Source organism: Sinocyclocheilus grahami, unplaced genomic scaffold (assembly GCF_001515645.1).
Source record: "Sinocyclocheilus grahami isolate Dianchi unplaced genomic scaffold, SAMN03320097.WGS_v1.1 scaffold700.1, whole genome shotgun sequence".
Classification (NCBI taxonomy): domain Eukaryota; kingdom Metazoa; phylum Chordata; class Actinopteri; order Cypriniformes; family Cyprinidae; genus Sinocyclocheilus; species Sinocyclocheilus grahami.
The window spans coordinates 229,045-243,806 of NW_015505879.1; the positions used below are offsets into that span (position 1 = coordinate 229,045).

The 14,762-nt window shown below is 33.9% G+C and overlaps 1 protein-coding gene across 1 annotated transcript; it reads left to right on the forward strand.

The window, feature by feature from the left end:
- Nucleotides 1-190: 190 nt before the first annotated feature.
- Nucleotides 191-13,567, forward strand: LOC107559801 (gigaxonin). Its single transcript, XM_016243769.1, has 10 exons — nucleotides 191-315; nucleotides 420-611; nucleotides 2,735-2,849; nucleotides 3,251-3,642; nucleotides 5,995-6,133; nucleotides 6,748-6,900; nucleotides 6,997-7,133; nucleotides 10,201-10,335; nucleotides 10,428-10,537; nucleotides 12,786-13,567. The coding sequence occupies exons 2-10, from the start codon at nucleotides 421-423 to the stop codon at nucleotides 12,965-12,967; spliced, it is 1,554 nt and encodes a 517-aa protein (XP_016099255.1). The 5' UTR covers nucleotides 191-315; nucleotide 420; the 3' UTR covers nucleotides 12,968-13,567.
- The last annotated feature ends 1,195 nt before the right edge of the window (nucleotides 13,568-14,762 follow it).

The window sequence follows — 14,762 nt, forward strand, 5'->3', positions numbered from 1 at the left end:
ATATATATATATATATATATATATATATATATATATATATATATATATATATATATATATATATATATATGCATGTATACAGTATATGAGTTGCTTATTAGTGCTTCACACTCCAGTCCAGTTGGTGGCGGTAAATGCACCAGAAGATGGTTTGCCATCCGCCATAAAACGTTATTAGAAGAAGAAGAAGCTCTTCCTGGGGACGTAACGCAGCGTCACTAACTTGCCAAATTGTTTTTCTGCATTGTGCGTTGGTCTGGCACAGACAACTGATTATGAGCAGCTGAAGTTACAGCGAGCATCAAGAACACCGGAGTGGGTTTGAATGATTTAAAGCTGTGATTCTGTTTATATAAGCCAAGCACGAACCATGTTGTTGTTGTTGTGTTCACAGATCACCTGTCTGTCTGTTCTAACAGCATGTCAGACCCTAAAACAGCTGGAGCTGATGCTGGATCAGTGGTGTCAGACCCTCAACACTCCCAAAAGCTTCTAAGGGTCCTTCAGTCGTTAAGACAAGATGATTGTTTTCAAGATGCAGTGCTGGTTTTGGATGGTGAACAGATTCCTGTTCAGAAAAACATTCTGGCTGCTGCTAGTCCATACATCAGGTATGAGAATAAGCTTGAAACTAGGATACATTTGCATGAAATGAGATCAGATCAGTAGAGCTGGTATGTGTGCTCAGACATGTAGCAGACCCTTGAGCAATGTGTCATAGGGGTGTGCCAAACAGCCCCACCTTTCCTGTAGCTTGGGTCAGTTAAAGGATTAGTTCACCCAAAAAAATAATTTACACACCCTCATATGAACCACTGTATCAGCTCATGAGACTTCTGCAAGACACAAGGAAAACAGGGAATTTTAATGAATGTCCTAGTCAGTTTTTTTATGCATTGACAATGATTTGTGACTGAAAGCCTCAAAAAGCAAACCAAATTAAAAAATGGTTCAAACGAGTGTGAGTTTATGGATGCTCTGATATTCAATGAATAAACTAAATGTAAAACCACTGAACAAAAGTCACTACTTAAAATAAAATAAACACTAACTGGAATAAAATAAAATATAACAAAACGTTAAGCTTATTTTATTTTAGCTAGTTCATAGAGCAATGTTTCTAATTTTCATTTAGTTTAAGTACAGAAATTACTCAAATTAAAGTAAAACTATAAAATAAAACTTAAAAACTATATAGAGATTAAAACAAATGGTAAAACACAAAATTACTAAAACTTTAACCAAAATTAAAATGAAAACCGAAAATATAAAAATAAAATCTAATTCAGAATATTAACAAAGACTATTGTAGTATATCAGAAAAAAATTAATAAATAACATGAACTGTGAGAATCAAACTTTTTGATTCATGGACTATTTATTTAAAGCAAATCTTTTCAAAGAAACAGTTGATGCAATACTCAAATACTCAAATAATATTCAAATAATCAGACTAAATTGCTTTTCAAATTCAGGTCACTGATTCACTTATCAGTCTCTGTGGGATCTCAACTGTTATTCAAAAAAGTTCACTGATAATTCAATAATTCCACAGTTCTGTAAGGATGGTTTCCCTACGGTGGTTCAGGCTGTAGGATTGCCGAATGACTAAAGAAACGTTATCAGCACGATGGTATAAAACTACATTTCTAGTCTATTACCACCCACTGCCACTTATACCAACGACGGAAATAAGCGCAGTTAGAATAGCTAAATATGTGGGAGAGCGTTGCTATTGAGTGACTATATTGTATTGCAATAGGTAGCACTTCGATATTAATGTTGAATCAAGACTAGTTAGCACATAATTAATAATTGAAATGGTTTAATACCAATATTTTGTTATGGTTACACTTTAATTGGTTACAAAATAGATGAAGGATGGTAAAACATGAACAATTAATTGTACCCAGCATGTGTGTAAAATATTACCTGAGAGAGAGAGCAGAGCCCCAAAAGAGAGAGGCAGCAAAGGAAAGAGAGAGCAAAGAAAAAGAGGTCGCAAAGGAAAGAGAAAGAGCAACAGTTGCAATCTTCTTTTATCCCTTCCTTGACCATGTGACTAAAAACCAAATGTGAGACATTCAAACTGACCAATCAGCAGATTGCAACTTCACCCACTGTGCAAAAGGTGTGACAATTAGAAGACCCCCGATATCAGCACCTCTGTGCCTTCAGGAATGCCAAATGGCCCTTTTGTTACTGAAGATAGGTTTGGGACAGGACAGCAGAAGTCTTTGATCATTTTTGACCTTACAGTTCTCTAATCTCTTTCATGCTTAATATTCAAGTTTCCACAATAAGCAACAGAAAACACGGATATTTTGGTGCCATTGTTATCTGGTGAGGAATTTCTTCACACCTCATAATCCAAGTCTACTTGATTGAATCACTGCAATGAAAGGGGAGTATATAAGCTGGAAACATTGTATCAAGGCCCTTTTGCCCTTATTGGCTCAACTCGACTCAAAAAGTCCAGCACTTTTTAGTCAGTTGAGGATTCTGTTACAAAAGTTACATCATGTAAAAAAAGAGAAAGAAAAGGTATGCAATACTCTAGTGTAAAAACCCTGACCACCAAACAGATCCTTGCACATCTTGAATCAGCTGAAACTGAAAAGCTCAAATTTGTAGAGCCTTTGTAGTGCATTTTCTATAACAATTCTCCAAGTTATTAGGTCAGTCTTCTATTAGCTCACAGTGAATGCAAATTCATGTTACTTCATGTTTCCAGGACCAAATTAAATTACAACCCACCAAAGGAGGATGGATCTGTATACAAAATCGAGTTGCAAGGGATCTCTGTCATGACCATGAGGCAGATACTGGACTACATTTTCAGTGGGGAGGTAATTATGTTACTAACAAATACTACATGTAAATATTTCCCTCTGTTATGGAAAACATTGACTTTGAAAATAATAGTTTTCAGGCCCAAAAAAGTAATACAAATATTTTTAAGTACATTTAAAAAATAAAACATTTAATTGCAGATTTCTTTTTGTGAGTGCCATCTGTATAAAATGATTTTAAAAAATCATTATCCATTACAATTAATTCCTGTATAATCACTTATAATTACGAACAGGCTATGGAAAAGTAATGGAAATTAAATGATCAAAATGGGAAAAAATGTATGTGAATTATGAATGTGTGTCACAAACTGTTGGGTTTCCATTGTCATAATTACAGTGCTTTTATAGTTGACTGTTTGGTTAAAAATATATATATTTGGCGCTCTGATTTCTAGATTACCCTGAGTGAAGACACCATCCAGGATGTGGTCCAGGCTGCTGATCTTCTGCTCCTCACTGATCTCAAATCTCTGTGCTGTCAGTTTCTGGAGAGCTGCATAACTGCAGAGAACTGCATCGGTATTCGGGTCTTCTCTTTGCATTACTGCCTGCACCACGTCTACCACGTGGCCACCGAGTACCTGCAGACGCACTTTCGTGACGTGGCTAATACAGAGGAGTTTCTGGAGCAGCCGCCTGATCGCCTGTGTGAACTGCTATCTATGGAGAAGCTCAACGTGGGGAATGAAAAGCACGTTCTGGAGGCCGTGGTCCGCTGGATCGGCCATGACACTGAAGCTCGGCGAGTGAGTGGAACAAGTGTTTTGGAAGGGTTCCATATTCACAGGCATAGGAAAACATAAACAATTCTTTAATTATTTTTGTTCATCATAATTATTTAATTTAGGGTTACTATTGTCAATCCAAAACATTTTAGTTGCTTGAAATAAAATAAACGTTGACTGAAAGTAAAATAGAATTTAAACAAATGTAAACTTATTTAATTTGTAATTTTTGTTTTGTTTAACTTGAAGTACTAAAATAACTAAAATTAACCTAAAACAAATAAATAAAAATGACAAAAAATTGTTTAATTAATTTTTTAAAAAAGTGATCAAAATTAATGTTAAAACAGAAAACATAAAAATTAAATCTAGTTCAAAATATTAGCAAAAAAATCAAATTTTAATTATTAAAAATAATTATATATAAAATAACAAAAATTATAATAGTATATATTCCAATTAAATAAATACTACTATTCAAAAGTTCAGGGTCAGTAAGATTTAAAATGTTATAAAAACTCTTTTATGCTCTTATGCTTACCAAAGTTGTGTTATCGAAAGGACTGTAAAAACAATAATATTGTGAAGTATTTTTACAATTAAAATAATTTTTTGAAGGATCATTTGGAAAAAAATCTTTCTTAACATTACACATTTCTTTACTGTTGCTTTTGATCATTTACACTACCAGTCAAAAGTTTTTGAACATTTTTGAAAGTTTTGTAATGTAATTTGTTTTCTAAAGAAGTCTCTTCTGCTCACCAAGCCTGCATTTATTTGATCCAAAGTACAGCAAAAACAGTAAAATCTTGAAATATTTTTACTATTTCAAATAACTGTTTTCTATTTCAATATATTTTAAAATGTAATTTATTCCTGTGATTTCAAAGCTGAATTTTTAGCATCACTACTCCAGTCTTCAGTGTCACATGATCCTTCAGAAATCATTCTAATATTCTGATTTGCTACTCAAAAAACTATTATTATTATTATTATGTTGAAAACAGCTCAAGTAGATTCTTTTTCAGGTTTCTTTGATGAATAGCATGTTCAGAAGAACAGCATTTATCTGAAATGGAAAACTTTTGTAAAATTATAAATGCCTTTATCGTCACTTTTGATCCATTTAAAGCATCCTTGCTAAATAAACATATTCATTTATATTATTTCTTTTCCAAAAAAATAAAAACATTATACTGACTTTTTATTTCAGATAAATGCTAAGCTTTGGATCTTTCTATTCATCAAAGAATCCTGAAAAAAATTTACTAAACTGTTTTAAATATTGATGATGATAATAATAATAATAAATGTTTCTTGAACAGCAAATCAGCTTATTAGTATGATTTCTGAAGGATCATGTGACACTGAAGACTGGAGTAATGATTCTGAAAATGTAGCTTTTATCACTGGAATAAATTACATTTTAAAATATATTCAAATAGAAAGCAGTTATTTTAAATAGTAAAAATATTTTGCTGTATTTTGGATCAAATAAATGCAGGCTTGGTGAGCAGATGCTCTGTTTTTCATTTAGATCTGTCTTATCATTGTTTTAACTGTAAGTCTCATGATTATCCAATGATCTGTACTACTGTTCAGATGTTTGGGGTCAGTTAGATTTTTTTTTTTTAAGGAATAAATACTTTAATTCGGTAGGAATGTATTCAATTAATCAAAAGTGAGAGTAAAGTCATTTATAATGTTACAAAATATTTCTATTTCAAATAAATGCTGTTCTTTTGAATTTTCTTTTCATCACAAAATGTATCATTGTTTCCACAAAAAATATTAAGCACACAACTGTTTTTACATTAATAATAAGAAACACTTTTTGAGTAACAAAGCATATTAGAATGATTTCTGAAGGATCACGTGACACTTGAGCGTCGAGTTATGAGTGATTCAAATTTAATTTTGCATCACAGGAACAAATTACAATGTAAAATATACTTAAATAGAAAACAGGTATTTTAAATTGTAATAATATTTCAGAATATTACCATTTTTATTGTGTTTCAAATCAAATAAATGCCATGTTGGTGATCATAAGAGACTTCTTTCAAAAACATTAAAAAAATCTGGCCCTTAATCTTAATTTTGCATTAAGGTTTATACAATTGAAAGAAAATCCATAGTTTAAAATTGTCCTGCTTCAATCTGCTATTTGTTTAGCATGCGGTCTGGAAAAGATGTAGAACCACATCCTGTCTTAAGTTTAGTACATCCACAGCAATATAAACCCATCATATTCTCCTGAGCATTTGCAAAAATCCATTGAATCTGTTAATGGATTTAAATAGATTAAACTACATATGACTGTTTGAAATTAATTACAGAGTCTGAGTTGTTGTGCATAGTTCATCCTGAGGATTATTGGGCTTCTATTATTGTTTAATGACTGAACTGTAATTAACTGATAATCGGTCTGTCCAATCAGAGGGGTACCTGTTTGCAATAGGAGGAATGAATGAAAATAAAACTGTCTTGAGCAGTGGAGAAAAATTTGACCCAGAGACCAACACCTGGATCCAAATCCCACCGATGATGCAGGTATTCCTCTTTCCTCATAGTACATAACTACATATTGTCATTATCGAGTTGTTGGTGGGCTGTCTGAATGAATGTGATTTGAAATGAAATGTATATGCAAAATCAGACAGTGGTACAAGACTGCATATTGCATTTCTCAACCTGTGAAGCTTTGTGAATTACATAAGATTAGATCAAAAAGATATAAAATTATTGATTGTAGTCATCTAATAGCTAATGTTAATTGTAAAAACAATATATTTTAAGCTTTTTGCAACATATTTAGATACAGAAGGTTGTTATCATTAAAATCTATTTCTTTGTGGAAAATTTGACATTTCTTGGGATGTTTTTTTTTTTCCTCATTTGCAAGTCACTGAATAAAACCGTCTGCTAAGTGAATGAATGTAAATAGGGAAATTTGAATGGCAATGCTACTGTTGGACTAACATTAACTAAATTAACCATCAATATTATAGATATTTAGACATAAAATTTGGTATAAAGGAGCTTGTTTATTGATTTTAATTGTTTGAAAGTGGTAGAAACGGCATAATCTAATCTTTATAGTGCAGATCTTACATTAGTCACCAGGTGTCAGCATTGTGATATTGTATTTTCTTGCATCTGTCCAGGCCAGACAGCACTTCGCCATTGCAGAGTTGGATGGTATGATCTATGTTTTGGGTGGAGAGAATGAAGACACTGAGGTCCTCCTCACGATGGAAGTTTTTGACCCCCATTGCAATGTTTGGAGAATACAACCAAAAATGACCACAGTGCGCAAAGTGAGGTTTAGCTCTTTTTTTTTTTTTTTTTAAAAATTTGCACAGTTTCACTGCAATACTCTCATGCTTCTCACACTTTGTGTCTCTATTTTTCAGTTCGGTTGCTGTACCACCATGAAAAAGAGACTGTATGTGATGGGCGGAGGATCGTATGGGAAGATTTACGACTCTGTGGAGTGCTATGACCCCAAAACCCAGCAGTGGACAACAGTCTGCCCTCTTAAGGAAAGGAGGTAAAGTGTGTAAAAGGACATTTATTCATTTAGCAGACAATTCTATTCAAAGCAGTTTACAAACACTCACCTAATAGCTTGTTCTGTTCACAATCAATGAGTTAAGTAAATAGTTCACCCAAAAATGAAGATTTGCTGGAAACGTACTCCCTCTCAGACCATCCAACATGTAGATGAGTTTGTTTCCTCATCGGAACAGATTTGGAGAAATTTAGCATTACATTATTTGCTCACCAGTGGAACCTTTGCAGCGAATGGGTGCCGTCAAAATAAGAGTCTAAACGGCTGATAAAAACATCACAATAATCCACAAGCTGCATGTTTGTAATAAATAAATCCATCATCAAGATGTTTTTAATGTCAAACCGTTGCTTCAGGCTAAAATCCTCGAGTCCTCTATCCATAATATTGCTTTCTCTGGTAAAAAAAAGTAATTTCATCTGAATCAGGACAGACATATGCACAGATTAATCATCGTTTAAAGAGAAAACGCCTTAATGATGGATTTGTTTCTTAAACACGCAGCGTTTTACTTCACAAGATGTTGACTGATGGACTGATTACTTGTGGATTATTGTGATGTTTTTATCAGCTGTTTGGACTCTCAATCTGACGGCACCCATTCACTGCAGAGGATCTATTGGTGAGCAAGTGATGTAATGCTAAATTTCTCCAAATCTGTTCCGATGAACAAACAAACTCATCTACATCTTGGCTGGCCTGAGGGAGAGTCAATTTTCAGCAAATGTTTATTTTTGGGTGAACAATTCCTTTAAATACACTTTAAGCAAACTGTTTGCAGTGGAGGGACGCGGGCCAACATTTTGTGTAAGGGTCTGTATTTTTATATAACGTAATAAATGTGTCAGTGTGCCCTTGCAATTTGAATCATAACATTTTACCTTTAAAAGACGATGTAATTTTATTACATTTCGGTAACCAGGTTTTCACTGAGTAGGTGTGAAAGAGGCTACATTATTATTTGATAATGGGAAACAGCAGAAACGTCATTCAGCATAACTTGGCCCTATGCATTCAAACCACAAATGCTGGATGCTCAAAGCGGCATGCTCTTTGTAGATGTGAGTTAAGAGAATGTTTTTTCCCATCCTGCCTATGACGCAGAGAAATGTCAAAAGTTAAACAGATTACATTTTAAGGCAAAGGCAGCACGTCTTCATAAGGGTCTAACAGCTATGAGAACTGAGACACACCCTAAGATCTGTGATGTCTTACAGATGTGTCTTTAGAGCAATAGTAGTCAAGGGACCTATCAGTCTAACCCATGTAACTGGAAACAATTGATCACCATCTGGAGCAACATAAATAGTAATTTTTCTTGGTGTTCTTGTCTTGTTTGGAGAATAATTTTGTCCATAGCTCTGTTACACAATCTAATGAGCTGCCTGGCTGCCTACTGCCTTCTAAGGCAGCATCCTAAACGCCATGAAACCTCATAAGTAACTGATTTGAGACACTGCATAGGTACTAACTACTGACGCAACACCAATAGAACTTTGCACAGAAGACTTGACTCCTCACAATTGGTTTCAAAACCTTAGTCAGGGTAGCACCATCATTTTTGACAAGAATGAAAATGAGGCTGTGAGGGAGAGAAGTACAATGCATGGCAGCGTTTTACTTCACAAGATGTTGACTGATGGACTGATTACTTGTGGATTATTGTGATGTTTTTATCAGCTGTTTGGACTCTCAATCTGACGGCACCCATTCACTGCAGAGGATCTATTGGTGAGCAAGTGATGTAATGCTAAATTTCTCCAAATCTGTTCCGATGAACAAACAAACTCATCTACATCTTGGCTGGCCTGAGGGAGAGTCAATTTTCAGCAAATGTTTATTTTTGGGTGAACAATTCCTTTAAATACACTTTAAGCAAACTGTTTGCAGTGGAGGGACGCGGGCCAACATTTTGTGTAAGGGTCTGTATTTTTATATAACGTAATAAATGTGTCAGTGTGCCCTTGCAATTTGAATCATAACATTTTACCTTTAAAAGACGATGTAATTTTATTACATTTCGGTAACCAGGTTTTCACTGAGTAGGTGTGAAAGAGGCTACATTATTATTTGATAATGGGAAACAGCAGAAACGTCATTCAGCATAACTTGGCCCTATGCATTCAAACCACAAATGCTGGATGCTCAAAGCGGCATGCTCTTTGTAGATGTGAGTTAAGAGAATGTTTTTTCCCATCCTGCCTATGACGCAGAGAAATGTCAAAAGTTAAACAGATTACATTTTAAGGCAAAGGCAGCACGTCTTCATAAGGGTCTAACAGCTATGAGAACTGAGACACACCCTAAGATCTGTGATGTCTTACAGATGTGTCTTTAGAGCAATAGTAGTCAAGGGACCTATCAGTCTAACCCATGTAACTGGAAACAATTGATCACCATCTGGAGCAACATAAATAGTAATTTTTCTTGGTGTTCTTGTCTTGTTTGGAGAATAATTTTGTCCATAGCTCTGTTACACAATCTAATGAGCTGCCTGGCTGCCTACTGCCTTCTAAGGCAGCATCCTAAACGCCATGAAACCTCATAAGTAACTGATTTGAGACACTGCATAGGTACTAACTACTGACGCAACACCAATAGAACTTTGCACAGAAGACTTGACTCCTCACAATTGGTTTCAAAACCTTAGTCAGGGTAGCACCATCATTTTTGACAAGAATGAAAATGAGGCTGTGAGGGAGAGAAGTACAATGCATGATAGAAAACATTGCAATAATATTTCACATTTACTGTACAGTCATTTACTGTACATTTATAATGACATTTTCATAAAGTATTCACAGAGTTGGAAAAAAAACAGATAAAAACGGCAATATAGTAGGTATCTTTTATGCATGTTTGCTAGGTATTAGTTACATTTCAAAATTCTTAAATGAAGAGTACTAGAGACTAGTTTATTTGTGTCTGAATCCTAAATTTGCAAGTACCCTGTATTATCAGCAATTTTCTAAATGACATAATTGTGATTTGTGCACTATTCCTTGACAAGAACGCGGCTGCATAATTTCTCACTTGTTTTCCTCAGGTTTGGCGCGGTGGCATGTGGGATTGGACAGGAGCTCTACGTATTTGGTGGTGTGAGGAACAGAGACGCTGACAATCCAGAGTCCAGTCAGATGACCATCTGCAAGTCTGAGTTCTTCCATGATGAACTAAAAAGGTGAGCGCTTCAAAGCAACACTCGAACAATACTAGAGTAATAAAGAGTACTAGATAGAGACTAGAGACATGCATGTCTGTCTTTACTCTCAGGTGGGTGCATTTAGATGACCAGAACCTCTGCATACAGGCCACATCGTCTTTTGTTTATGGAGCTGTTCCCATTGGTGCCAGTATATATGTGGTTGGAGAACTTGACACTGGTAAGCTGATAAGGTCTTATAATCACACTTTATCCTCTGTCTAGGAATGTCTTTTTATACGTATATCTTCAAATTCCGTCCTTGAGAAGGTCAAAAAGGTTTGTGCTATGATAATAACTTACACATTCAAGCTGCAACGAGGGCATATTTTAACTTTTTTAATATTTTGAGGACCAACGCATCAGCTACTTTGAAAAATTACAAGCTGCTAATGAATTATGAATAGTTAATATCAAGCTACCATTTTGATTAAGTAGTTAAGTACATTAACAACAAAGCTACATTAAAGTAATTAAGGTATATATTGAAATATATTTGTTATAATATAAAGTATAATGTAATATAAGATAAGATATTTTGAAGGCTTATTATAGTCAACTAAAACTTTTTTTTTTAAATGTTGCGTGAAAATGTTAACTGAAATAAAGTGAAATATTAAGAAAAATCTTTTATTTCAGATAGTTTAAGGAAACGTTCTCATTTTCATCTAGATTAACTTGATGTACGAAAATAGCTAAAACATAAACAAAAATGAACGTACATTTCGAACGTAAATATTCCTAAAAGAATTAAGAATGCACAACAAAATTTCTAAAACGAAATAAAATTCAATTGAAAATGGAAAACCTAAAAATAAAAACCTCAATGATACCTCAGTGATACTAAAAAAACACTTTTTTTTTTTTTATTATTAATTATGTATAAGAACAACCAGACCATTATTTAACTCTCAAAATTAATCATCTCAATTAGGGTGTTTAAATACAGCACTTTTACGTAGGGCTGCACGATTATGACAAAAATCATAATTGTCGATTATTGCCTTGAAATTGTAATTGCGATTATTAATTACGATTATCACAATTTACATCGAATGATGTTTATACCATTGTTTGATGCAACTGCATGCCGTATTTTTATATGAAAATAAACAAGTTGAAAACACCTAACTGATAAACTTTTAGTGCTTTTCTATAGTATTAAGCCTCAAATGTCAACTATACATCGGATTGGTTTCTTCTTTAAATTATAAAAAAAGTAAAAAATATAAATGTGAAAATGTTAACTGAAATAAAGTGAAATATTAAGAAAAATCTTTTTTTTCAGATAGTTTAAGGAAACGTTCTCATTTTCATCTAGATTAACTTGATGTACGAAAATAGCTAAAACATAAACAAAAAAGAATGTACATTTCGAACGTAAATATTCCTAAAAGAATTAAGAATGCACAACAAAATTTCTAAAACGAAATAAAATTCAATTGAAAATGGAAAACCTAAAAATAAAAACCTCAATGATACCTCAGTGATACTAAAAAACACTTTTTTTTATTTTTTATTATTAATTATGTATAAGAACAATCAGACCATTATTTAACTCTCAAAATTAATCATCTCAATTAGGGTGTTTAAATACAGCACTTTTACGTAGGGCTGCACGATTATGACAAAAATCATAATTGTCGATTATTGCCTTGAAATTGTAATTGCGATTATTAATTACGATTATCACAATTTACATCGAATGATGTTTATACCATTGTTTGATGCAACTGCATGCCGTATTTTTATATGAAAATAAACAAGTTGAAAACACCTAACTGATAAACTTTTAGTGCTTTTCTATAGTATTAAGCCTCAAATGTCAACTATACATCGGATTGGTTTCTTCTTTAAATTATAAAAAAAGTAAAAAATATAAATGGTATTATAGTGTTATACTAAAAATAAAACAATGGGAAAAAAAGCATCTTAAGCACACAGAATAACATAATTGGACTTTGAACGATTAATTGCCGCTTTGAACGATTACGTAATTGTGGCATCCATAATTGTAATCGCAATTAGAAATTTGATTAATTGTGCAGCCCTACTTTTACACTTATACAACAAATTACTGTATATAATACACTTTTAAATTTAAACCATTTTATAAATGAATCAAAAACAATTTTAAACAGCAATATTTAAGTATTACAATAATATAAATATATATTTCACTGCAAAAATGCCACCAAAAAGGTTTGATTTGTGGGAATACTACAGAATGGTGAGTTTAATGAAATGATTTTTTTGATGACCAGTTTATTGATACAAACTGGTTCGATTGAACAGATTTGCTAAAAATAAACCAGATGGTCATTTTGGAATACTGTACACATAATACAATATAATGTACAGCTATTTGTGTAGAGTAGAGCATAAAATACTCACTGCATAATATATATTTTTTTCTGTTTGGTCTGCAGGCACCAGTTTTGACTATGTGCGGGAGTTTCGCAGAAGCACAGGCACCTGGCACCCCACCAGACCCCTCATGCCCTGTGATCTGAGTAAGACGAGCTGTGCCGCCCTACGCATCACTAACTGTAAGCTGTTCCGCCTGCAACTCCAGCAGGGACAGTTCCGGATCCGGGTTCAATCCACATAAACAACCCACATCCTCACTGCTGGCTTTATGTCTCTCCTCCATCGTCTGCTGGTTTGGAGGACGATGCAGAGGATTGTGGAATTATATTGGCAACAGCAGAGGTTTGATTATAATGTGGGAAAGCTTGAATGAATTGTCTTGTTTTTTTATGTTTGATGCCTTTCTTAGAGGATGAATTGTACATCTTTTTTGTTGGTTCTTTTTTTACCAGTCACAGGAAATGCTGTTACATTAGATGGGACCTGCTCACTATTTTCATGCTTTATATGAATAGATTTTACCTAGCTGTTGTTGCAGCATATTTGACGCTAACACTTTTGAACATTGGTGAAGGGTGTCAAAATTGCCTATTTTATACAATAGTTAAGTCTTAAATGTGGGTTCAGTAAGTAAGGGAACAAATCAAATCAAGAACTAATCAGAGCTAGTGGTATGTTCATATCAAGCACAATTATGTTGCTGATGCAAGTGTCTAGCTACTGTACAAACAAAGTTGAAATGACATGTTAGATTATCGAAGTGATAATTTCTCATTGCTTTTTTGCTGATAATTAAGCTTGAATTTTAAGTTTGCAGTTATGTGTGTATATATTTTATAATTTTAAATATAATAATAATAAGTATATAATGCACACAAAAACGTGTGTGTGTGTGTGTGTATATATATATATATATATATATATACTTGTTAAACTTTGCCAATAAGTACATTCTGCCTTATATGCGAATAACCTACTTATGTTAAAAGTTCCATCTGGGTTTCATTTATGGAAAAAAATTGCCGGTAAAAGCCCAGCTGTGGGACTGTTTGTATTGAATTTGGATAACTGTGGACCTGCTCTTGTTCTGAAAAAGGGCCTTATAGAATTAAGCAGTTTTACTATTAAATTTGTTTCATTCACATTTAATTAGTCTCAACAGTTAACTTTGGTAGCCTTAGTTAATAGTTAAAAAAAGATGTGTTTTATGATCAGAGGAACAAGGGTTTACATTTTAGTTTAAGCTAATACATATGCATTGTATTGTCAAAGTTGAAACCGAAAATGGTGGATATTTGCATATTTTATGTGTCTTTCTGGCTGCGTGATGGTATGCCTGTCTTAACCGATCAAATTCTGCTGTTGGTCTCGTATCCAGGGACTCAAATCACCACAGCATGTCAGAAATAGATGCAAGTTGCTGGTCTCACCCTTATGTGGCGAGATGTATTTTGTGAATGACCTCTGAACTGGCTTTCCTGTCAGAGTGGACGGTTTTGGCATCTGGTGACCCCATTTGTTCTGTGCATGATTCAGCTGCTGCTGTCTGTTCTAATTGAAGGGACGAACATTGCATATTCACCATCATGGAAATGCAATCCAATAGCAAGAATAAATACCACACTTTCACACACTAGACACTAGCATTTGTCAAATGGGATGGGGGGGGTACAGGACCAATTTGTGGTGTTTGCACCAATGCACTGGTCACTAGATTGAAGATGTGCACTATCCAAGGACTGTGTAAGGTGTCATTTCTATATCACCACAAAATTTGCTGTTGTTATTGACGTCGAAGTACTGTCAGAAGGCAGAGGATACCAACTATGCATGATATGTAATGTGTGTTCCTCGCCAAGACTTCACACACAATACATGCTCATGAAAATGATCAACACACTCACTTTTCTATAAACATTGTCATGACTCCATTTGCACACAACACTAAAACACTTGGTGTCTGCCAGAACATTGTGATTAATAAAATGTAGCACATAATGTTTATATTATGCAAAGTGGTGTTCTGGTACTAAAGG

Coding starts and splice junctions, on each gene's coding strand:
- LOC107559801 (XM_016243769.1), top strand. CDS start 421: ATGTCAGACCCTAAAACAGCTGGAGCTGATGCTGGATCAGTGGTGTCA. Junction 612..2,734: donor GCTGCTAGTCCATACATCAG/GTATGAGAATAA, acceptor TCATGTTTCCAG/GACCAAATTAAATTACAACC. Junction 3,643..5,994: donor GAAGGGTTCCATATTCACAG/GCATAGGAAAAC, acceptor TGAACTGTAATT/AACTGATAATCGGTCTGTCC.